The 26,591-nt window shown below is 40.6% G+C and overlaps 1 protein-coding gene across 1 annotated transcript in view; it reads left to right on the top strand.

The window, feature by feature from the left end:
- Window positions 1-270: 270 nt before the first annotated feature.
- LOC137914282 (serine-rich coiled-coil domain-containing protein 1-like) overlaps window positions 271-26,591 on the top strand; it is a 79,145-nt gene continuing 52,824 nt past the window's right edge. The window contains exons 1-6 of the mRNA XM_068757887.1: window positions 271-1,257; window positions 1,968-2,379; window positions 3,015-3,199; window positions 9,118-9,208; window positions 12,262-12,367; window positions 25,109-25,283. Of these exons, the coding sequence (XP_068613988.1) occupies window positions 271-1,257; window positions 1,968-2,379; window positions 3,015-3,199; window positions 9,118-9,208; window positions 12,262-12,367; window positions 25,109-25,283 (1,956 nt within the window). The remainder of the gene's footprint in view (window positions 1,258-1,967; window positions 2,380-3,014; window positions 3,200-9,117; window positions 9,209-12,261; window positions 12,368-25,108; window positions 25,284-26,591) is intronic.

Below are 26,591 nucleotides of genomic sequence, written 5' to 3'. Positions count from 1 at the left end.
GTCTCTGCTCCGACTCTGCACTCCTCTATAAAAGCGTTTTTCTTGTGTTGCGTAAAGGGATTAGAACTCTCATTTGGATTCTTCCTGTGTCATAGAAGGAGAAATAAATGAACCTGGAAGATGTAAGTGTCTGAATTATTAAATGCTTCATCACCAAACAGCAGCAGGTTCTAAACAAAATCTGTTCTTCTTGGCTGGGATTTTGTTTGGATACATTTTACACATGTAATATGCATTAAATGTTATATGTGCTTGTCCCCTTGCCTCTAGATGGGTGAAGCGGGCTCACGGCGTTCCACGCTTGTGTCTCGTCTGCCGATCTTCCGCCGGAGCAGCAGTAAGAGGCAGGAGTCCCTCCCGTCCTCTCCGTCTTCGGGCGGCGTGGGAAATGGCATCCACAGTTCTTCACCCTCCAGCACCAACTCCAGCTCTGGGAGCACTGGGAAGCGCCGGAGCCTTTTCCGAACTCCAAATCTCAGTTTCACTGCTAAGCGCAATAGCGAGCCGCGTGTCCAGCCTATAAACCTGAACCTCACGCCGCCACTGACGCAGGCCACTGACACCAATGGGAATAACCAGCAGGCAATAACGACATCATCGTCAGCGGGCGTCGGTGACGGCGGCGCGCCACCCAGGTCGCGACATTCATTTGGTTTCGGCAGCCACAAGAGGAAAATCACACGCTCTCAGACCGAGGACTTTGACAAAGCATCATCTTCCTCCTCCACAGCCAATCGAAATGTGTTTATAAATTGCATCAGCGGCTCGGGGGCCAGTGAGGGCGACGACTCCGGGTTCCTCGATGATTACAGTGGGGGCAGTAATAACAACAAACGGTCGTCACGACATAAGAAACAGCTTCTGCCCAAATCGTTTTCAGCTCACCATCGTTTCTCCCGGACCTCGGATCACCACAGACCCCCAGAAGTGAGTCTGGAACCTCCGACCTCCACCACCACCACCGCTCCGGGGGCAGCAGGGCTCACTCCAGGGTCATGGCCAGGGGAGCTGCTTGGTGCAGGTGGCGAGAGTTCACTCCAGTCTCCTATGATATCAGAGGACCGAACCACAGCCATTACCCCTTCAGAATTCGTCCATGTCACAGAGGATTCCGTGTCCGAGGTGGATGCTCTGCCGGCTCCGAGCCCCGGGTCTGGGTTGGACCCCAAGTCTGGGACTGTGTTAGATATTGTTCCAGCACCACCTGAAGCCCAAACCGCTCCAGAAAACCTCAACGTGACTGCCTCTCCTGACCAGGTAACTTGTTTTGTTTATTTTTAAGCTCTTTTATTGTTGATATGGAAGATGAAGATAAAACTTGTAAAAAAAAAAGGTTTATTTTCTACAAGCACATTAAAACACCTTAACAGCAAACCATTTTGTTTGTTTTAACAGGAATTCAATTTCAAAAAGATGGAAATGGTAGTGCAACAGACAAAACAATTACAGGTGTCCTTGTATGTCAAGAACAGAACAGAAGAACGTTCTTACCAGTAGAATCTGTGAAATTCGGCATAAAAATTGAGCACGAGGCATGAAAAGTCCTTTTATCGAAAGAGCCAGGGCATGAAAATGAAAACCTACGCATGTCTGCAAGCTGCTCTCCACATTTGACACTTTTGTGCTCACAACTTTTTCTCCTTCAAAGAATCAGTTCTATTTTATTGGTGGATTCCACCCTTGAGAGGAAATCATTTATCCAGTATAAGGTTGTGTACTGCAGCCATTGAAGAATAAATACGAGATGACTGCTGTCTAAACATACACTGGTGCTTAAGGACAAAAATATTCACTCAGTAAATAAGAGCAAAAGAGGGTTGTCCTTTCCCCGAAGCCAGTTTTATCCTAATGGGACCGCTGCCCTTTCCTTCCTTGTGAATGGAACATTTAAAAATGCTTCTCGTCCTTTTGCACACACACACACACACACACACACACACACACACTCATTGATGTCCTCCCTTCAGGTTTTCTTCACTACAGCTGAGTCCAGCACTGAAAGACCTTTACTCCCTGACACCAGCACAGCCAACAACACAGACTATGAGACTGCCATTTCTCTCTCGGAGCCAGAGACGGCCCTGCCCTGCCTGCCGCTGCAGGGACAATCACTGGAAGAGAGGAAGGGGAGAGAGGAAGAAAGAAAGGAAGTGAGGGAAGAGGTGTCTCCGGAGAAGGGTAAAGAGGAGGAGAGGAAGGCCGGTTACCACACGGAGACCACAAGTGAGAGCGAGGCGTGCGTTGTACGCAGCGAGGGTTGCCACTCTAACCCGGAGCAAACGGAAAAGAGGACAAGAAACATGCTTTTCGTGCAAGAAAGAGGAAGCTTCTGCGGCTGCCATGAACCCAGGTCCTCTCACTTGAGGAAACCACATGCAGGTAATAAAGGTCATGCAATGCTAGCATGAGTCACAGACTTATATGCACACACCCACAGAAGCACAACCATAAAATATCACACGCCTTTAAATTGTTGACCAGGAAATGTGATCTCAAAGTCGGTGTGACGCGTTCCCTTTCTCTGGTAACTCTCACTGTGATTAATCACATTGTGGTATTGACCCAGGAGCAGGGCTCAGATTAAGATTTCCCTGAATGTTTTGTGCGTCCACACGGCAATCACGCGGTCCTATTTCCTGTTCATGAACCACTAAGTCGTGGCATGAGAACTACATGAGCGCTACAAACAAAGATGTGATATAATTTATTATCCAGAGCAGCAAACGTTACTTTTTTGAAACTTTATATTAAGAAGTGATTTTGTGCCAGTTTTGATGTTGCACCATTCCATGACCTAAAACCACCAAAATATTTGTTTGCCTAAATTCCTTGCAGGTTTAATGGTCATGAATAATTATTCCATGGATGGCAACTAAATCTTACTTTCTGAAACTATATTCGAAATGATGTGATTAAAACATTTATATCCAATAAATAAATAAATAGATGTTAAAGACGGCACCTTCATTCATTCTCTCTCTGACTTTCTGCCTGTCTTTACATCTTTCCTGCAGCGTCTCTTTGCAGCAGCGTCAGCCCCTATCACGAGGTGATGCGAATGGAAAGACGTCTGCGGTCCTCGTCTGAGGGGGCTGGTGGACCTCGCATCCAGGGAAACACCAGGGATGTCCCAGGAACTGAGGGATGTGGTCTGCTTAAACAGAGAAACAACTCCTCATCATCCAAACTGGGAAGTCTGGTAGGTTGGAACGGGTGTGTGTGTGTGTGTGTGTGCGTTACATTGAAAAAGGGTTTTTAAATCATTGGGAGCTTGTCTCATCAGGGTCATCATTAAAACTGACATAAAGAACATTTTGCTGCAGATGATTCAAATGCTGTTGATATTCTTTTCTTTTTTTATGTTCTTTTTTATTCTGTTGTTCTTAACGTGGATTTAATGATGAGGAAGATTGCACTGAATGGTGTGTGCTATGAGGTGTGAAGCTGACGCTCCAAAAAAAAAATTCACGGAAGGTTTTTACTTACGCAGTAAGTGCATATGTGGGAATAGTGCAGCAGCTGTGTTAACAAATATATAATATTAGCACACACTTGAATCCAGCTTAAAAAAAGGCACTATCTGCCATTAGTCGTGTAATGACACTTAAAACTCAGCATGTGCAGGAAAATAATAATAGTTTCTTTGTAGGAACAAATCATTAAAGGAAGAGCCCTGCTTTTAAATGTGATGAAGAGAACAGATGAAAACTACAAACTCCTTGATGAAACACTATAGGAAAGGATGTAAGGAATCTTTCTCTCCAATGCCATCCAGTGCTGAGGCCTCTGGCCATTTAATTTACTGTCTGTGTTTCAGCATGCTCTGGAAAACATCAAATAAAGTTAAAAATTCAATACTTAGAAAAACATCTATAGGTAATTTTATAGCATCTTCCAGGAAAGGCTTTATCGACTATTGTCTGTAGGTTAGTCTTACGACGCACGAAAACGGTCTGAGGTAGGAAAGGTAGTTTAAGCAATCCAATTTATTTCACGAGGGACTTGAGACTTTGACAAATGGCTTACACAGTCTGCGCTTCCTGCTTGACATGCAGTACCAAATACCCAGTTATCTCTTTTCTTCCTCCGACCAATGATGGATTCTTCAGTAGCCTAAGTTAGGCAGTAACCCTTGATATATATATATATATATATATATGATTATTGTGACTACTTTAAGGAAATGGAGAGAGGGGTTTGCACGTAGCTCATCCATACTTTATACAACTTGGCTGGCTGTAGTGTCGGCTTTAAGGACATAGCAGTCAGGCTAATCAGACTGTACTACAGCCCATACTAAACAGTACTGTATACTTGTAGAGTGTAATTAATTGTTGCTGTATCATTACAGACCATATATTTGGTTTACAGTGATAAATGATGTTACGCTGTGTGTATTCCAGCTATTTGAGGCTCTCATTCCGGTTGGGTCTTATTTTAATGTTTTTTTTAATGCTATGCTATATATATTTTACCAGCATACACGGTGTTGGTTGCTCATACATTTCCCAGTGACACCTGTGATAATATAGAGGCAGTCTGGCCGAGATAAGAGAGAATTCCCAAAGTTACGTCTTCAGTCTTCGGCTGTTTTTGTCCACTGACATTGAGGCGAGCTGAACTGACGTGACAGGAGATGTTTGTGTGTAGTTTGATGGACGTAAACGGCAGAAAAGTTCAGCTGCAAATGCAATCCACTTTATTTTGACTGTTACTTATGCACGTCAGCGGTTGCATCGTCTTTTTGGACAATGACGGCATAGTGTGCATCTTGTTTTCATATCCCCTCGTCCGATTGCCGCCTGGTGAAAGCTACGGTATGTCTCGTCTGTTACAATTGCATTAATCACTCAATAGATAAGGATTCACCTCCAAGGCAGAATTTGTAATAACCACCAACAGAGAGCTGGGTTTAAAATGAAAAGCGATAAATTTGCAAGTAGAAGTATCGTCTGAATGGTGTAGTATATATTATGGTATGATTGTGTATGGTATAATATAATTTTATAAGTTGTCATGGAAGTATTGTCAAAGATCAATCAGGTATTTTCTTTCAGTCTAGGCTTCTCATTTTTTTGTCTCATGGATAATGCATGACCGTTAATAGTTATCAGCCCCTGTGATTAGATGAGCTATAAATGCTGTAATATAAGTACTGATATTAATGGTTGAGGGTGATTATATTGTGAGAACTTGTTCATATTCTAAATCTGTTAATTTGTATTAATAGGATGGAGGCTAATTCAATTGTAAATGTACCTGGAAATAAGGTACACTGCTTATCAAGTTGGGGATCATTAGCTCGCAGTGAGGAGGAAGAGTCTGCTGAACTCAAGGATTGGGATTTGATTATCTTACATTTTGTATTATTCATAAAGATTTCCCATCGGCGGTAATGAGGTTGAAGAGCTCAAAGATGATTCTTTAAATAGCTTTTTGATAATAAATATTCACAGTATTCTTTTCTGTACCCTTCAATACTTTTAATCAAGCGTGATCCAGCATTTGGAGAACCGTGGCCAGGAAACTCGAGTACTCGCATAGAATACATATATATCTTTTTAAATGTAATTTATTACACCTACTCTATGTAGTCAACAGAAATGTCTGCTTTAAAAATGCGTGCTCTTAAACGGAACATACAGATTCCAAAAATTCCGTCCTTACCAAGACTACCTATTGAAGAAGTAGACGTGATGGTAATGATTAAATGGAGATATTCCACTTGATATTCAGTCTCTTCTCATAATGGTTTAGATTTTAAAACAATATGGTTGCAGTACTTCATTTATTTGTAAATCAGAAGGTGGGGCCAGGAGAACAAGTCACAAAACGCAGCGCCTCCAGCAGAACGTACCGCAATTGGTGATAATGGTTGAAACAAAAGAAACTGTTATTAGAAACTGAGCGCGTTATTAATTTAGATTTAGCAATCAGAGCATTTACAATAATCACCGTTGATCAACGGAAGGGGGGGGGGGGGGGGGGGGGGGGGCGCTGTGTCTTTGCTGCTCTACTTTTTTCTCTTCCGCCTGTCGATTGCTGCAATGCAGGGGAAATGAAATGAGGACCTAAAGTTCTATTTGCAGCCATGAAAAGCAGGAAAACTAATAGATTCAGAGCTGCGTTGTATCTCTCTGTTGATCTAAGCTGTAAAATGCATCCAAATTAGGCAAATAGGCATCGTGATTTATGACTCATGACAGAGACTAAAAATATTACACAGAATTTGTGTATGGATTTTTCTAATGACAAAGAACATGCCAGATTGAGTTATAATTCCTGTTTCTACAAATTAATCCCGATGATTCTGAATTAAAAAAAAAAATATTTCACCTCAAATTTATGACCTTGGATTCCGCTGCTCACAATCAACAGAATGAACCACTGGGACATACTATTTCCCTCCCCTTCATCTTAAATAACATTGTTTGCTTATTTTGAAAAGGATATCTGCTTGCTCTTGTACCTATTTGTTTAAAAATATCGGGTGGTGTCAGCGAGACGGGGTTGCATTAAAAGCCAGATTTATTTTTATTTTTTTAAACTCAACAAACATATTTTCAATTTGACTGGACATTCAATCCTTTACTGCCTTGGGCACATCGTAAACACAATTGGCTGTGAAGTGTCGGCTGAAGTCAGAATGAAAGTAACTTGTTATTCTGTATATTTTCCGTCGCTACAAGGCGTAATACCCTGCTGCAAAGGCAAATCTCTTTTCCCTACCCTAAAGCGCTACATTTTTATTGTATTTTCATAGACCCTATGCGTGATTTCCACTGAGTTTGAGCAGAAAACAGTGGCCTTTCGATGGATGGAAACAACCTCTCGCCCCAGTTTTGGGTATCATTCTGCTTGGCAGTAAAGAGATGGAGCCATCTTTTAATGAGGGCTGAGACTGATATTATATCTATTAACTCAAAGATTATACTCATTCAGATCAGACATCCAAGGTGCAGAGGATGGGTTCTAAACTCGTATGAACACATTTCTATGGTTGGAGGGGCCCATTAAAATGGGTAATTCAGCCTCAAATGAAGTCTGTGTGCGCATCAGCATCACACGGTGTGCTTCCTCATTTCCTTTTCAATACTATAGCTATTAGCTTTAATGCCTGGAATGAGGTCTTCTGTTCAGTTGCACTACACTAAAACAAATTTCCAGCTTATTTCTTGTATTCGCTGTACTAAGTATCTGGTGAAAATCAGTCATATATACATTCACGTAAGGGGCATATGCTGTAGGTAGTGCCTTGAGGAACATCGACTTTATAATTCACACAATATGCACACTCACCGACTCACACACTCAGTCACACACGTGGTGAGAGGTGTGGTTGAATAGTTAAGAATGTCACTGAGCATCGAGACCCTTAGATTCAGATGTGAAAGGATGGCTGCATGGTGTGGTTGTGAGTTTTTTTTATTTTTCATTCCATCAACAGTGATGAAAGCTGAATGAAATTAGTCGCTGGAATTTCAGCTCCTGCATTCATGCGACAGTTGTGGCCCGAGGCCTGGTTATGTTTTCGGGTTGTCTGCACGTCTGTTCCATCCTTGTGAAACTGACATCTCAAGAATGACTTGAGGATATTGCCACTTGGTCAAAAGTCGAGGCCACTGTGACCTTGGAAACGAGTCTTTTCGCCCTCAGGATACATTTGGCCAAATCAAACGTAAATGTCCAAAGAGATAAAATGAGTGGATAATGGCTGATTTCCAAAAGGTCAACTACATTAAGACATCATAATGTGCCTTTAGAACTATTTTCTCGCCATCACTCAAATCCATAACTGTACTGCCAAAATGCATCCAAGTTTTAGAGCCTGTAGCTTCTTTGAATCGTTTTTTGGCCCGGCAGGCGTCAGTTTTTGCTACTTTCAATGAATCTTCAAATAATAGATCACGGGTGTCATAATCTTAACTTTAAATGGAACAAACACAGCTGTCACTAAAGGAGTTTGCAGCTCACGTGTGTCACGTTATTGGGGGGTAGTTTGTTTGCTCTGAGTAGAATTAGAGGTTGCAGAAAGTGTACGGCGAGATGGATGGATTTTTATTTGAATCACGACGGTTACGTTCCAAAGACCCCGCGGTTGAATGATTCTGTCGTTGAATGATTCTGTCGTTGAATGAAACCCCGTTTCCCGACAACTTGGCTTGGCTTTGAATGGTTTAATAGCCCTTACATAGCCTGGAGGTGATTTGGGTCACTGTCCCACTGGAAAATGAATGATGGTCCCACGAAGCGCAGACCAGATGGACTGGCGTGCCACTGCAGAATGCTGGTTAAATGGGCCTTTAATGTTCAATATATTACCAGCAGTCTGACCGGCAAAGCACTCCCACACCATCACACCTCCCCCTCCATCTCCCATAGTGAGAAGCACGCATGCAGATGCCATCCTTTCCCCTTATCCGTGTCTCGCAAAAACACACCAGTTGGAAAATAAAATGTGAGATCATCAGACTGAAGGACAGATTTCTACTTTTCTTCTTATTGGAATCCCTCTCTAGTGGTTCTGTTATTCAGCCGTGAAGACCTGACTCAGGCAGTCTCCACTGAGCAGGCGATGTTGAGATGTGACTTCCACTCGGACTCTGTGAAGCATTCATGGAGCCTCTAATCTGAGGCGCTGTGGTGATTTCTCAGCCTGTCTAAAGCTTGTCAGACAGGTTTTCTCAGGTAATAATTTTTTTTCACACCCAGGCACATTTATTATGGCTGCGAGTTCAAATCAAACTCACAGAAATATTTCCTACTATAATCTATTTTTGGGTCAAGAGTAGTCAAAATAAAACTTGTGGTCTAAGACCCCATTAAGTCTTTCTGTTCTTCACCTCTTCTCTGTGTGTGTGTGTGTGTGTGTGTGGCGTCTTATTTTGTCCTATTTTCTTTTTACAATTTTAGTTTTCATTATTTATTCCCAGTTACAATATTAATATTATACAATGCAACGTCATGTATGACCATCAGGTGGCAGCATTACTTGTGAAATTAAGATGATCCAAATTAACTATCATGCATATGTATATGTACATGACATCATAACACCAAGAGCAAGGAGACGTTGACTAAATGATTCCTGGTTTAAATTTTGCTGTTTCTCTTTAGGATGTTTTAAACTACCTGGGTTCTTCAGAGCTGGATGAAGATGATCTCATGCTTGACCTAGACCTCTCTGATGATCAGCGACATCGACATGGTAACTTTAACTTCGTGAAACTTGAAGTCTTTATGACGAATTGTTGTTTTGGGTTCATGTGGGAAAAACTTTTGAAAAGCTTTATCCGACTAAAGATTATTTGTCATATCAAAGTCTGCTCTTTTTATCTATTCTTCTCTCTAATCAAGTGTACATGTCTGGTCATATTCTCTTGTTGACACGTTTATTTTCTTCCTTCTTTTTCGCACCGCCTCTCTTCACCCACTTCTCTTCTGTCGGCCTCTCACTCATGCTCAGTTTCTTTTCATTGTCTCTGTTCCTTTCCTCTTTCCTTCCATTAATCCATGTCTATCGCGTTAAAACGTGAAACCAGTTCTCTGCCTGCTTCTTTTAACATGTTCCAGGACTTTGATGTGGCTGCCTCATTTACAGCGATTTATGTCTTGTGTTTTTTGGCATTTCAGTTACGCTCCTCCTGACATGGTTGAAATCTGGTTGAATTTTTTTTGCTTGTTCTGCCGTAGTGCAACATGAATTGGAAAATATATTAACCTTAACCTCCATGCATAGATCATATGTGACAACTTAGTTTGTATTCAGAAAAACCTAATAAATTCACATCTTTAATTTAATTTGCCATTTTCCTATCAGCAGACGTAGTAATGTGACATGATTGATCTCATTTGCAAGCACTCTTCGTATTTAGTCATTCCTCATGGGGTCATTATTGTAATTACGTAAAAGTGTTTTAAATGATTTAAAATTGCAGCTGTTTTGCGTCACTGCAACCCATCAAACCGGAAAAACTATTCATCTTTGGCAGTTGGTGGCTGAGTGTGCGTGAGTGTAAGCACAACCTCAAGTACGGTAACTCAAATATATGCACATCGAATTTGACTGTTACTATAGTGACAGGATGCATTTACCCTCAACTTGACTCTCATCTGGTGTTTTACTTCGACGATTATCTAACATTTCTCAGAGTCGTATCCTATAAATCCGTGGGTAGATTCATCTGTCTTCAGGCAACATTTAAGTCCCAGATGGACTCATAGGCCATTACAGCTGCAGTCAAATAAAGTAAAGTGTTCAGAAGCACTGTGGAGTAAGTACAACAGGATCTTCAGCCCTAATAAACTGAATTTTCTGTGGTTGTGCAAGTTGGAGTGGTTTGAAAGGGAGGGTCATGAGAGGAAGCCCCTACCTACTCACACACACACACAGCTAAGGCAGATGCAGAGCTGAAGGAAGGACCATTATTAATACACACACCAACACAAATGTGCATTCTTAGTCATTAGACCTAATGGTTTGCAGACTGTAGCATGAAATGAAATGTTTGATGAATTGTTCTCAAAGTCAAGCGTCTAAGACTTGTTGCTGGTGATGTAAGATTTCTTCCACAAACTCTAATTAAAGGAAAGGAATTCAAATGCAAGCACACCTACCTACATCCACCCGTTCAGGAAGACAGATATGATCCAAAAATATTCTGATGTTGCTCACATCATAGAATTCAACTCCACGGACACTGCCCAGAACTATTTGGCCGGACTGTATTAGTTAAAAGAAAAACTCTGAACATTCCAAGTAAAACAAATTTCTGTAGATGTAGAGCTGATTACAAATGCTTAGTGGTGTGCAAAGTTCATGTACTTTTTAGTCATCTCGATGAACTGAATGCAAAAAAAAAACTCCAAAGACTTGCCACTGCGAGTGCAATTTTCAGCGATCCGAGATGATCGCATATCAAAAATAAAACATGTCTTTTGACAGGTTTTGGAGAAGTAGTTTCAAGTAGGGCCATTGTAATTCTGCGACCATTGTCAGTGACTTATTATGTATAATTTACATCAAAGGCAAGTACAGAGAGTGACTGAGCAGTGTAGACGTGAGCTATGTGTCTGGCTCTCATCAATCCCTGCAGGAATAGGGCTGTTTGTTGCATCTTCACAGTTTTAGGTTTCCCACTGATGGTAAGTCAGTTACCCATTCACTCTCAAACGCTTATTGTTTATATGCGTGTGTGTGTGTGTGTGTGTGTGTGTGTGTGTGTCATGGCCATCACCTTTAATCACATTTTAGGGTGTCTTGAGATTTTTCATAATTCTGAACTGGCAGCTTGTCCGGGGTGTACCCCGCCTCTCGACAAGGCGGTTCGGAAGATGAATGAATGAATGTAACGGTTACATGAATACGTACATACCTACCGGTACACAGGAAGATATACAGTAGAGCTAGTCCTTGATGTACTCGTTTAACGACTACTTGGAGTTACGACGGGCTTTCAGAAATGTAAAAGTGTGTGCTTGGCAACAAGGAATCGCTGTTACAATGAGCGGAATGCATTGGCTGTGGGGTTGTGAGTGAGTACGTACATATGTACAGTATTTATTATTTGTTAGCCTTGCGGGTTATGGGTGTTGCCGGAGCCTATCCCAGCTTTATTATGGTCGAGAGGCGGGGTGCACCCCAAAAGTGTCGCCAGCACCATCGCAGGGACCTTTTGTCCGTAAGCATTTTTGGACCACACAAAAAGTCGGTCGACGGGGGTTTTGTTCAACGAAGAAATCGTTTAGCGATGGGGTCTTCCGAACTTAACTCCGTCGTTAAGTGAGGACCACCTTTATACACATTTGAAGACACACATCCATACAAAACACCTGCACGCACACTATTTTCTTTTAGCTCTCTCAGATGGGTTCTTGAAGCATTTATTAAAAAGAAAGCGGTTTGCTGTGTTCCTATTCCAACTGTGACTCATGCCCTGTGAAATCAGACTGGGACAATAAGAGAAGCACTGCTTTAACTAACACACAGATGAAGAAGTGACAAATCTCAGCTTCATCATCGAGTGTAATTCAGCAATCCATTAAATGTACCATTTAAAATTATAAACTTTTATTACTTAAACCTATTACTTGTGAATTTTAATAACTTTCCTTAGACATTTATGGCTTTAATTTAATTTGGAAGGAGAATGTAAGTAGAGATACTGGTTAGGTTAGATGTATATTTAGATGGCAAATGAGATTAGAAATGTACCGGTAATTGATGTAAAGATTGTATGTCTGTGTTGGGTGTGTGCACAGTGTACAGAGAAGACTCCAGCCAATCCCTGGTCTCCTGTCTCAACCTACTGCCCTCCCCGATGGATCCATCAGGAGACGCTGTCCTGGGCAAAGAAACCAATCAAAGGTAGATAATATACTGCATGTGACCTCTTGTTGTACACAAAGAGGAACATAAATGTGGCGTAAGAAGGAAAATGACAACACACACACATGAAGCGTGTGTGTGTTGGGCTTTGTTGGCTGGTTGGACGTAATAGGACCACAGTGATACAGAAAGGTTTGTAGAAAGATGGGCCGAGGTTTACTATTGGTCTGAAACAGAATCCCACAGCATCTAATTGGAGTGTATAAATTGCTCAAGGATGTGTTTTGATGCACTTGCACTTACTCCCTTATCCACTTGACCACAGGACCGTTTATCCTCTGTAAAGTATAGCCTAATTGCATTACAACGATAATCTTTTTTTGTGTGTGCTACACACTCCGTTGCCACGAGAGACATACAGAGCAAGGGAGATGGTTACTGTCTATTCTTGGAATTGCTGAGCTTGACTGTTCCATCTAATGCGTAACATGTTTTATGTCCCTTCGAGATGAGACTATAGGCTCCAGCACAGTGAGACAGAGCATATATAAATAAATAATTACTCCTCAAATGAATATGAGAACTGCATTTCTGTTCTCTTTCGTCTCCCAGTAGCCGTCGGCTGAAGGAGATTACTTAGAGTTTCTGTTTGTTTGTGCGAGCAGTATGGGTAAGTTCGGCTTTAAAGCTGACTGGTTTCGGTTGCATGTTTCTTCTCTTATCTCAAGAATCCCGATTATTCTTGCTGGACGCTCACAGAGAAATGAAAGCACAACCATTGATCTGGACAAAGTTGCATAACAGCTCTGCACTTGGGGTTTACCTCTCGTTTCTCCATGGTTGAGTTTATTTCATTTCTGTTCAAACCTATGGTTATTTCTTTTTCTTCATTTATTCATGTCTTCCCCTGAATGTACGGGTTATGATATTTTTCCAACAAAGACATTGTAGGTCAAACTGTGCGGTTGGTTTTCAGGCAGAGGTTCAAGGATTTTTATTACACCGACGGTACGCTACACCCTGATGAGGGTTTTTGTATCACTATTTACAATTTTTCTGAATAGACATTTTCCATGTCTAGACTGTGCCAGTGAGTCATGCAAGCTGGGAGTCAACCTTTTCAGCCGCAAGGTTTGTGTCAGACATTTAATTGGTTGTTTCAATTAAACTGAATTCTCTGCTTGTCTGTGAAAGCACTGGGAGGACCCGTCTCTTTCTTTGTCTCACACACACACACACACACACACAATTTGCCTGGCCAGTAATGGATGGATAGATAGATGAATGAATGGATGGACAAAGGAATAAAGGCTGTGTAGCTTCAAATACGGCAATCTTAGTTTGTTCTTCCGCTTTCAAGATGACCAATGAGAATTTTTTATTTTCTGTTCCTGATTTTTAGCATGCATTACTAGGGATGCACCAATCGATCGACCTGCCGATCGATCGGCACCAATTTCCTCAATTTTGCGGGATCTGCGATCGACCGATTCCTACCAATGAAACCGATCTTATCCACCGATCTTATCTTCCTCCGCAAAGGTCTGAAAGTCGGCCACTGTCCCCTTCTGCTCTGTCAAGAGATTACTGACGGGCCCTCTGCATTTATCCAGCCTTGGGAGAAACTGTCAATGCTACGTTAGCTCCTGCTAACTACCCATGGGGCTGCATTACACTGCTGACTATATGCTGCCAAATTTCAAGGGAAGAGATGATAGATTCTTTTTGTGTGGATCAGAATACTGATGAAAATTCCTATCCTTGGAAATACAATGTAAAGACGGCTGCAAAAGTATGCAGTACACTTACATTCAAGTCGTGATGTACCTGATGGATGACCTGATTTTCTTTTGTCTTTGATATGCTGCCTTTACAACAACCCACCAGTCTGCAAAAGTCTCGAACCTTTCATTCCAAGATGAATTCACTCTTAAAACTGTCGACGCATCACACAATTGAACAGCGTACGCACTGCTGCCAGTGAGACAAAGGTATGATATAGTAGGGCTAGAGGGAAGTGTGTGCTCACTCAACTTCTTCACCATAGTGGATGAAATTTGCAGGTGCAATGCAGCGTAGCGGAATATACAGTGACAAAAAATATTTTAGAGAAGGTATGGCTACGCTGAGCTAAAGAAAATAACTCTGACCAATTCAGTACAAATATTTGTTTTTTACAGACTCTTCTCAGTTGTTATTGCAAAATATGTGTAAGCGTCGCGTGACATTGGGAATCCATACCAGTGTTCAGCATATTTAGATTTCATTTCCTTGGTGGATAAAGGAATGGCGTCACGTTCTTAGCATAACGAACATGAAACTGCTGGTTGGGTTTATTTCTAAACGATGGCAGATTGAAATCTGATATCTTCTTGAATGCAGACTTTAATTTTCAAAAAATGATCAAATCTGTGAACCAGGAAGCTGAAATTGGAGCGAGAAGACAGAAAATAAATAAACAAATTTGTTCTCGCTGGGTTCGCGCTTCTCACCCATTCTCTCTCGTCGCTCTTTGTCTCAGGTTCCACATCCCCTCAAGGGGACACTGAATTGCTGGAGGCAAAGCAAGCTCCCTTCTGCGCGCACACACACACACACACACACACACACACACGAGTTGTCAGTCAGTCAGCATGTCCAGAGAGAGTATCAGCTGCAGGATACTGCTGGCGGTCTGACAGGCTGCACAGAACATCTGCTACACACACACACACACACCCTGTGCGATGTATCACAGTTGGGTGATTTTGATGGTAGGCATTTAGTTTTCGGTCTTTATTGCTTTGTAAACATTAATAACATTAATGGTGAAGCCACAGCAGCAAACACAAGTGCTGAATGTTAACTTGTATATTTTTTTTCATAGTGTGCAAAAAGTGTGGTGATGGGAGGAAGACTAGAAAGCTTTTGGCCTACATTCACAGAATTATGGCATCAAATGTTCCCTCCATTGCCTTGAACAGGGTGTACGAAAGCTGGCGAACAGAATCAAACAACAGAGACGGGGTGTACAATACCATGTCTGAACACATTGGACAGGAAGAGTGTGGGGCCCGTGGTGGAGCGGTGGCACAGCTGTGGGCACATGGAACGGCTTGCAGGGCTGTAACAAGCAGTTTGCCATTTGGGATTAAAATGTTGATTATTCTTTCAATCTGTCTGTTGGCTGTATAAAAATAAATAAATTAATAATGAAGGTCATATCTTTTAATGGCATGGATTGTGTGACATGAGTAAAAAAATATATTCCATTTGCTGTGTATAAGATACACGGTTAAAATCCTCATGTCTAAGAGCTAATAGCGAAGGGGTTCCCATCATTGTATAATATGAATAAATATAGACTTTTATGCATTTAAGGGTAAGGACTATGCAGTGTCTCTATGTCTATTGAACTCATACAATAATGAGTCTGCCTTGATGTCCAGTGGTTTGTAGAAAGGCGTGTCCCGTTTCAGGCCTGTGAATACTGAATATTTGTATGAAGTACATTGTTGGATCTGTGTTAAAAAGATATCCACTTCTCTCTCACCTCTCCTATAGGAAAAGACACAAAGGAACTTATATTTTTAGAGTTCGGATATAGATTGTCTGTCGCTATGGCAACAGCACTCTGCTTGTTGATTGCCCCCCCTTTCTCTTTTTTTATGGCTGATGATTACTATGCCGAACACAGGTAGTCTGAAGAGAAGACATACAAACACTTGTGTCCTTGTCTGTGAATGTGCTGTAGACATTTGTTAGTCTTTGTTCCCTTAAAGTGATCCCTGACTGTTTTGACAAATGGGTCTAAAAACACAAGAATTTACCTCTACTACGTAAATACGTGTACAAAAATATATACCGGTAATTATTTCTTATAAGCTATAAAATCTGTCCGAACAGTCGGGGATCACTTTAAAGCTGTGGCTAAAACAGTTACATATTCCTGCATTGGCATGGTGAGATGTAAATTATCACCATTTCTCTTGGATTTTTCTAAAACTAAACATGACTTTTGAATTATTCCTTTTATTTGTCATAATTCCATATTTTTGATCATATCAAATTAAATATATGCCGATTTTGCGAATGTGAACAAATAGCAGGGGTGGTCAGGGTGCAGCCAGAAAATAATTTTTCAAGGTTCAAGATGTTGTGATTAAGTGTGTTTGAAAATGAAGGGCTGCTTATGATCAGGAGTCTTGAACAGTTCCCCTTACCCAGGGAGACAGACAATTGTCTTATTTGTGAACAGTCTGTTCCCTCACTTCTGAAATCATGCTGCTGCCCTTGCTGCTTAGTGCTCAAACACATAGAAGGATGGTGAGCAATTTTCCCTAGTGGTGTTAACTGAGCACAGATCACTGCAGACAGGGAAGTGTGAGAAAGACCAAGTGCACGTGTGCTTTATTTTACTGAACAGAGGCAAACACAAGATGTGTCATCCTTAAAACCCTCTGACCTGAGCAACAAAATATTGCTGTGGTTGGCCATACTGTAAGTTCATGCGTATACTGATATGTAAATGTCAGGACGACTGTGGAGTGATGAGCCACGTTTTGATCGGTGTGCTGCCTTCATAGATCAGGCGAAAAATTCAGCTCATAACGAAACTCCACACAGCAATTGAATTACAGTATAGGGAGGGATGCTTCTTGTATCTGGCATTTACATATCAGTATACGCATGAACCTTATGTACAGTATGGTCAACCACAGCAATATTGTGTTGCCTAGATCGGAGGGTTTGCTTCCAAGAGCAAAGTTGTTGCACAAGGGAAATAAAGATGAGTGATAATTTTTACAATAAATTAATGACGTTTTGGCATGACCAGACACCAGATTTGAACCCCAGATAACTTATACAGCCACACATCAAGGTCGGCGGGAAATTTGGGGTCACTGACCAGTTGTGGGAAACATTCAGAAAAGAATGAAATGAAAAAAATGGAACACACTGTCTTCTCTTTCACTATCCATAGAGAAAAACATGGGGAAACCTATCCCTTAAAGTATTCCACTTGTAGACCATGTGTACTTTATAGTTTGGTATTGTTGCTTCAGGAGTAAATACAGCAACTTTAAATAAATAGTTGAACTCTCGAGGAAATATGCTTTTATTTCATTATCATACATAAATAACATAAAAAGATTTTTTTTCCCATTATTTTGTTGGAAATGGATTGATAATAAGCATATTACCTTAAAGACACCGCATTAAAAAGGCTTATTCATGGCCCCTGGGCACATTTCCATTTTTTAAAAATCCAAATCAGAACTTGTGTTGGTGATTATAAGCAGGGATTTATGTTAGGTTCACCAAATCCAAAAAACATCAGGACTAAATGATCCATAATAAAATAAGGGAATGCTGGGTGTGGAAACAGTTGCTGACCGGTGTCATTATTTTAGCACATTCCTAATAACAAAACAAACAACAAATAGGAAAAATGAGTCATCCAAAACAATCGACACCGTTTGTCTCTCTGAGGGGAAAAGGCAACCTGATCGTGAAATGAGGAAATGAGATGAGGAGCGAGTCATCGACAGTGTTTTGATTTATTTGGATGCTGCTGATGTTGTTATAGAACATCCTCGTAAAGCTTATCTTGACTGGGATGTTGCAGCCTAAGCGTACAAATCTACTCCCATGTTGTTCAGTTCTAGAAAATCTACATTCAAAATGCATCATCTAATAGTGTGAGCTCTGTGCTACACGTACGGATTAGCATTATGGGCTTGTCACAGGTGATTCACATTGCCAATTCAAGATTGGAATATATTATCATACGTGTATCACAGTATTACGGTATAGATTATGATTCTGTATCTGTAACATTTCATTTGCAAGTTTCAGAATTTGGGCTCGCAGGTTCTTGTAGCTGCAGGGTCAGGTGAAATATAAGGAGGCAGAGGTTTCCTGAGTAAATGGGACCCCAACACATTATAAGGTGATTGAAATTCTGGTCCTTTATCATCATGCCATTAGGATAACTAGCCTGAAATTATCATGTCCTTAAGTAATGAATAGAATAGATGCACATTAACAGTTTTTTCCCCTTTGGTCGTGCCATTTAAAAACCATTTTTAGCATGGATTTATTGATTTGAAAAAACAAACAAAAACATCAGTTTTTGAGATATAGTGTCATATTTGGCATTCAGGTTTTTTAGTCAACTGTCATTATTAATCATAATTCAGGCCTTGTTACTTTTAAATAAATTGGGCAAACAAATTAGTACATTAAATCACATTAGAGGATATCATGTTGGAAAAATAGCCAGGTATTTGTGCAGGAAAGTGTGAATATTCTCCTTTAGTGGAATGTCGCTTTAAGGCTTGAACACAGGATGGAATTTGGACAACGTGGCTTGGCGCTCTGAGATAGGAAAATGTACTCTGACACGTGGGACCAACATGAAGAGCTCTCAAAGCAACAACACATTTTCACAGTAATTAGGTGCCAAAGGTGCCTCCTTTTTATATTGTATTATGATGATACTAACTGGATACCAAGGCTCAGGATGAGAGGACATTGTCAGTAGGTAGCGCATCATCACCCAGAAGATGGATGCACAAGGAGAACCGGCATGCAGCACAGCTTTATGGCTAAACAAGCACAGGCTCGGACCAAAGGGAAGCAAAAAGGGCAATTATTTGAATCAGAAAGTTACCCCTGACCCATCACATTTCTTTTTATTGTCTCCCTTTCTGTGTCTGAAGACCTCGATTCACCATTAGATTCACCGCCTGGAGCTTGGCTTGTGCTCGCTCTTTAGTCACAGATGCACTTTATGTTGGAGATGAGTTTAATGGCAGCATTAAACACTTGTAGCCCCAGGTGCTGAATGCAGATGAGCAAAGTGTGTCTGTCAGATAGAGAAAAGGAGTGAGGAATGAGGGTGATCATTTTCCAATAGCTGTGGTGTACTGGTCTAATTTTCTGGTGCATGCATGCAAGTATATGCGTGACACATTGAATTCATTGCACACATGTACACAGCTGAACATGCCCACACACATATATAGGATACATGCCTCCATAAAGATATTACTTGTCAGTAAAAAAAAGTAATGAGGGAAAAGTTTTCATAGAGAACTTATTGCCTTTTCTGTCATGTCTCAGTATTAAAGAGCCTTTTATTGTTTCATAAGACAATCCAGTCTTTATACTGTTGATTGACGAGCGTGCAACCCGCTCATTTTCAATGCCGCTAAAGATAATACCCTTCAATTGCAAAAAAATCATCTGACGAGCAGTCATGAATTTGTCAATTCACACATTGTCTTAACATTATGTAAACCCAGACTATCATATGGGAAAGTGTGTCTCTTGGTTGCTGGCCGTGTGTGTGTGTGTTGAATATTGCTTGTGTGAATGGGGATTCTTGTAAGCGTGTGGAGCAATGCGCCGGTGCGGCTAACCAAAGGCCTGGTAATAAAACACTGTGCAAGTGATAAAATAATGAAAGTCATAAAAAGGCATATAATTGGCTTTTTCTTCAGGTTGGTGAAATTGATCACTTCTAACACTGCTGTCGAGAAATAGCTTCTCGGGTGACTCGTGTATGGAGAGACGAGTGTGAGGAATAAAGAAAAAGCAGAAAATACAGGAAAAGAGAAAAAGTTAGCAAGATGGAAAAATATAATGAAAAATGGAAGGCAGGATAGAGGAGGATTGTGGATAAAATAAATGTTAAGGACAAAATAAACTGATGACACAATACCAGCTTCAACCACTAGCTGGCGTTATACTACATCTATATAAATGCAAACCACGACTATTTACATTTATCTGATCTTCGAGCTCACATTTCTCCTGTTCAACAATATAAATGTGTATGCGAGAGCACGCAAGTTGTAAGAAAAAAAGGAAGGGAAATGGGGCAAGCGTGTCGGGCTATCTGCTTGAGACAGTGAAAAGACTGACGACCCTGTCTGTGGAAGGGCCTCCCTGCCTGTATAACATCTATCATCACTGAACAGACTTGTCTTAAACAGTGTCTTGCTCTTCCTTGTGTGTGTGTGTGTGTGTGTGTGTGTGTGTGTCTGTGCGCACATACTGTATATGTGGAGATAATTACCTGCATTGTGTAGTCTGTAACTGGAGTCAAAAATGTATAAGAAATATACAGTGGCACACACGAATAAAGGTAGCGAGAGTGTAACCTGAGTTTCATTCATTTGTTTAATTTATTGTAACACTTGGAAGGACAGTTGTAGCATTTGTGGAGCCCATTGCTGGCAGTACGTCACTAATACTACCAACGTTTTAATTGTTTTGTCTTACAATGTCTGCTTGCTATAGCAAATTAATTAAAATTAATTAACTATTTCATTTTGTTGCATGACGTGTAACATTGTTGTTAAATAAATATATGAGTGTATATTCTTTAACCTTGGTGTCTTGTGAATAGAAAAGGCACTTGCATATCCACCCATTTCCTTAAACTTGCACCCTTACTTATCTTCTACTACCAGGAATACAGTACAATTATTTAACAATGGGCCTTATTTTAGAGATTAGAAGACTAGATTTATTAATTTATTGAGAAGAAATAGAAATTTATTTATCTTTGAGCGAAAAGATCCAGAAATTAATGCAAAGTTGAATTGTTCCCTAAAAATTCATTAGTGCAGCCCCTCAATTGCTCATTCGAACCAAAAATATTCCACTTCCTGAAACAGTAACAGTAAATGCCTCACATAAGGGCACCGCTATGATTATTGTTTGGGGGAGGCGAGTGTTGTTTGAATCCCTCACCCACTCATGTTCCTTGTTATGGATTTGATGTGTACCACAGAAGTAAAATAAGAATCCGAACCAAAGCCCTCGTGAGCGCTAGTGAAGTGTCAGAGATATGGAAAAACAAAACAAAAATCAACTTTAGAGAGAAAACCAAAACTTTCTTTGGGCATTGCCACTGTGCCGCTTGACACAAGCTGTCAAAGAGAAGGCTTTATGATTGATCATATGTCATTTGGTTTAAAGTCAATTCATCCTGCCGAGATGGAAGGGCAGAGCAACACAGCGATAAATTGAGAGGGTGTGCTCTTACCTGAAATAACAGGTAGGAACAAAAGCTAGAAAGAATAAAGTTATGGAAAAGAACCCTCGTCTTCTTGACAAACTGAACTTACCTGTTCTCCGAATACAGAAATAGGAGAGAAATGCGGAGCATTCGAGGGTTACAGATTGATGAGTTGAAATGGATGACGAAAGAAGGGTGGGTGAAGAAGAATAACGCAAGAGGACAAACAGCCTTTTCAGAGAGAATGGCTTATATTGATAAATATTTCAGTGATATTAGCTTGTATTATTCAAAGAGCATTTTTCATAGAGAATTCACTGTCGGACTTAATGCTTCCCCTGCGTTGTTTATGTTGTGTGTTTTCAGGGAAAATCGGAGAAAAGGCATTTCATTTCAGCCTATTGTCCCTCTAAATGGCCATCAGTCGAAGTGAACATCTTAATGTTACAGAGTTCTCACTTTCAGTACCTCAGCCTGCATCTCTACTCTGCAATCTTTACCTCACCTCTTTGTCTTGATATTTATGCGCCAAACTTGTTAGTTGTCTCTGTGGTTTTCAGACAAGATGTTGGTACATCTCAGCTACCCTTTTGAAAATGTCAAATAAAAGGTGAGGCACAGTCATCCTCCATGCCCTTGTGTCAAGAATTCTTGGCAGAGAAATGTTCAGGCAGGACCTTTCTTTGTGGAATGAAGTCAGCCGGACTTGTAGGAAAAGCTTGAAGACCTTTCACCTCACATCAAAGAGTCGCTGCAATCCAGTTATATAAGTTTCAACTACGGTACGCATTGGGGGAAGCCTGAATTTAATTTCAAAATATACAAGTAACTTTTGTTGTTGTTGTTGTTGTAAATGAGTGGTTAGCACTATCTCCTCTATAGCAAGAAGGTACTGGGTTTGAATCCCATCTGAATCACATGATCAGTTTGTTTACCTCATTTCTAAGGCGGTGTCGGTGTTATAATTGTAGAATGAAGAGTTAAGATGTTTAATTAATTTCCTAATATATTTTAATTCTTATGAACACTGACAGCTAGGCAAGATGTTAAGGACCAAATTAAAACATGAGACGAATAATTATTTTTGACAATTTTGCAATTACAAATCCTCAGAGCCTGATCTTTGTTTTGGGACTATTTTCATATCTGGTGGAATATAAAGTAGCTTTAGGTCACGAACAACACTCCTCATGTTAAATTAAAATTCCCAAACAGAGGTGTAATTTTGGCACTGAGCACTGAATGACTATTAAGCGTTTTATCGATAAGGTCAGTGATTTTCCTTGTGACGCTTCGATTGCACTTTAGTGCTGCCTGGAAGGCAAAGAAAAATGAGGGTTTCTGTGACATTGATCATGTTTAAAGTCCCCCCCCCCCAATATCTGTCCTCTGCTGTACTAAATGGGTGTTGAAGGTGAGACAAAGAACAGAGCCCACGCACCAACAACCAAAGACAAACTACGCCAGACACTTGTTTACCATTTAATGGAGTGTGTTCTCAAATAGGACAGTTAATTTAAATAGGGATCTGGTTTATCTCCCCCTCATCTTTCTTTTTTGTTCATGTGTGTCTGAATCCAATCCCAGACCACTACCGAGGAGTCACAATGGAGTGGAGGAAGAGAGAATAACATTGATTTGCAGGTTTGTTAAACATTAGTGCTCAAGCAGTGACATATGAACTTGTCTATTTTGGAAAGGTCTGCCCAACAGCAAGGCCTACTGTGGTAAACAACGACAAGCGTTGTTAATTAAAAAGGTGTTTTTAATTGTGCACTCGCAGACACGCAATCACACAGACAGCAATTTATTTCTGCAAAAGAATCATTGAGGTCAACAATGCAAATAATTTAATTAAGGAAATGTACAAAATATATTAGAAGTAGAAGGAACAGAAAAAGCAGCTGCAACCGAGCATAATGAATCAAAGCTCTTGACAATGAAGTATCTTTTTGAGTTGATAATCAGGATGAGGCAAAGGCTTTGAGGCTGGCTTGATATTTGAATGTGCTATTGTGTACGTGTCACACATGCAGGCATTTGTATGTGCTTTCATTTTGTCTGTGTTAGTTTGTATTTGAGTCTTATCGCCTCATGTTTTCAGTTTTAGATCATCTTAAAACAGACTTATGACAACATTGAGTGTTCATTAAATGTGAGTAACTCGAGGCTCCGGTGGAGCAGCTGCTGTGCATTCTGAATGTGGCAGGTCTTCATCTATTTCCACCCTGCTTTGTACGAAAATGTTCTCTTGTATTTGTTCTGCTTAAAAACATGTTTGGCCATTTTTTGCACATCATACACCATTAAAGGATTCTGAGAACCTTTGGGATACTTAGGAGCAGGAGATATATGGACATTACCACCTAATTTGTCTTCAGATCCTGACTTGACGATATTATTTCAAATGTTGCAGTTATTTCAAACCCTTAGCTCAGTTTCCGTCCGTCCATCCATCCATTTTTAAAAGTTTGTTTTTACTGGTTAAATCTGTATTTTCATTGGTTTCTGCTTGGGACCTATGAAATGAATGTCTTCACCTAATGGTGTATTGAATGCATGACTTCTAGCCTATAGGATGCTAAATATTCATTATTGTCAACAGTTAGGGACTGCTCATCATGAGAGGGGAAGGGGTGCTGTGAAACTTGGGAGGCACTTCAAATCACCACTGGGGGAGTGTCGGGGAACGTCTTCCTGACTCAATGAGAGATGCAAGTTCTCTGAAGAATTACAGACGGCGTGTGATGAATCAAATCTCTTCACTCGCATGCACCATGGAGGGAAGACTTTCTGAGTGTTGCCTAACAACAATGAGGACATGTCGGCTTTTATGCCCTTTTCATCCCTCTCCCAACAACAGATGCATAATTTACAACCCTTAGATCTTTCACTCCCTCGCTTCTTAGAGAGCCCATCAGTCTTAACCATTTGTGGAATGTCCTCCAGAGTCATTGATCTGTCTTTTACTATTTAAATACCCCTCCAGGTCAGTATGTTGTACTTAAACACATCATGTCACACTGTCTCCCAGAACTCCAATACATACATTTCTCTCACATGAGTGACGTTGCTTTTTATTTTGCCACGGGGGGGGACATACAACTATAAATGGTTGTATTTTGTAGTTATTTTTAGTGCACAATATGTGATTTATTGCTGTATCATGACCGGACTGGCTGGCTCCTTAATCACTGCAGGAGAAAAATGTTTATGCACATGGAGACTTCTTTCCTCACCAACATTTGTAATTGACATGACACCAAGCAAATCATATTTGTTCTTCTCGAGAGTTAAACCCACTTTGAAACGCTCTGGATGTGAATCACTACAAATAAAATCGCGACAGTAGTGAACACTGTGGACAAAGATGTGGGTCCGTTGCTGGTTCAGCATTGAACTTAAAATGTCTGTCGCTTAGAGCTGGTAGTTTACCTGGAATAAACAAGCTGACAGTGTAGAATCAGAGCGAGGGGGAATATGGCGCTGACTGTATTGTTGGTTTGGTGTTGGACTTGTGTCACCCATGTAGTTTTGCATGCACTTTCATTTTAAGTCTGGAAGTACCGGTACATAACTTAACATGATCGATTTTTGTTAATAACAACTCATGCATTTGGGGTAAGCCTGAATTGAATTTCAATTGTCCACTGTTTTACAATTTAGACAACAAAGAACAGCGAAGACGGGCCAATGATCAAGTTTTCACAACAAATAATAACATTTCTTAATTGCTCTACCTTTTCTTCACTCCACCTCTCATCCAGGGAGCCCATCCGTCCAACCAGCCTGCTACCTGCTGACTGGAGCTTTGGACTGGCTTTGGGAAAGGAGGATGAGTCCTTACCTCCTGGGCTGGATACCCTTCCACTGAGACTGATGCAACAGGACTGCACTGCTGTCAAAACTCTGCTCCTCAGGTTGAGACGGACACTGCAGGAGGTGGGATGGGCACACCATCAAAAGCATAACGCTTCTTTTTACCATGCAGCACTAAATGTATGTGACCATGAAAGTGCATAAGTTTAGTGCCAAGACAGGTTGACATTTTGTTTTATGATGCGCTCTTTTATGTCACGCTTACATATCCATCTCTGATGTTACAAGGTATACACACATCAAGCTGTTTTGATTCAGCAGGCAAATAGTTAAATAGCATGAAACCAAAGTCGGTGAACAAGAACAGAAAAGTTCCCTGCTGACAAATACTTCACTCCCTGTTTTAATCAATATTATGTCAGTGATATCACTGGATGCTTTCCTGCCTTTATAAATCTGTGTTATGGCTCTCTTTTCTGAATTTAATCAACTCTTTGGAGAATGTTTAAGCATTTTCCACCATTGGGTGAAGGCACACATCCTCACTGCACAAATTACTGTGCACTTTAAATACTTTCACCTGCTTAAAGCACAAATGCTTACCTCAGGCTATGAGGTCATCTCGGTGTGAAAGTCCTGTAATCAGTGAAATGACATTTACATCATTATAGACATGATTATAGCTGCAATGGTAACTTAGTAAAGCACTGATAAGTTCCAGTAGCTGCGACTCCAATTGTGGAAACCATATTGATAGCAACCCTGTGCAGTATTTTTCACTAAGGGGCTACTTCAGACCAACATATAAAGAGAACATAATCGTTGTAAATGTAATTCACTTGCTTTATTTGGTGTAAAAGCAATTTTCAGAGCTTGACTTGTTTAGATTCCCTCACTGTACACACTTTCATTATAAATTTACAGGAATTACCTTGCAGCAGTTTCATCTGCAAAGCATGTCTTTACAGGTTTTTGCTATATTTTGGAATGACATAAGTTATTTTTATCAATACATCGCTGTATAATTACATGTATGTATACAGTACGTAAACTGTAACGTTTGTGCTCAATGACATAGATGCCCCATTACTGGAAAAACCTCTGTTTCTGCTGATGTGTCTTGACAAGGCATGTCCAAAGTCCGGCCCGTGGGCCAATTACGGCCCAAGTTCAAAACCCGTCTAAAAATGGGATACTTTTGACCCGCCAGACGGCACGCAAATTAAGCATGTGGTTCCTATTCTCAACTCATGGAGGCAGTGTCGTGCAACAGATGTCTGTCAACTGCCATATACCTTCAAAGAAGAAGACCTTTAAAATGGACCAATCATAGCCCACGCTGTGTGATGCAAGCAATCTTGCTTGGGAGGGGTTGTCACTCCAGAGAGCTCTGCAGGTGTTCGAAGCCAACACTTAATTGCCCGGATGAAA

Source organism: Brachionichthys hirsutus, unplaced genomic scaffold, assembly GCF_040956055.1.
Source record: "Brachionichthys hirsutus isolate HB-005 unplaced genomic scaffold, CSIRO-AGI_Bhir_v1 contig_698, whole genome shotgun sequence".
NCBI classification, from domain to species: Eukaryota; Metazoa; Chordata; class Actinopteri; order Lophiiformes; family Brachionichthyidae; genus Brachionichthys; species Brachionichthys hirsutus.
Note: the sequence above shows the minus strand (reverse complement) of the source record. Positions and strands in the feature narration are given on the sequence as shown.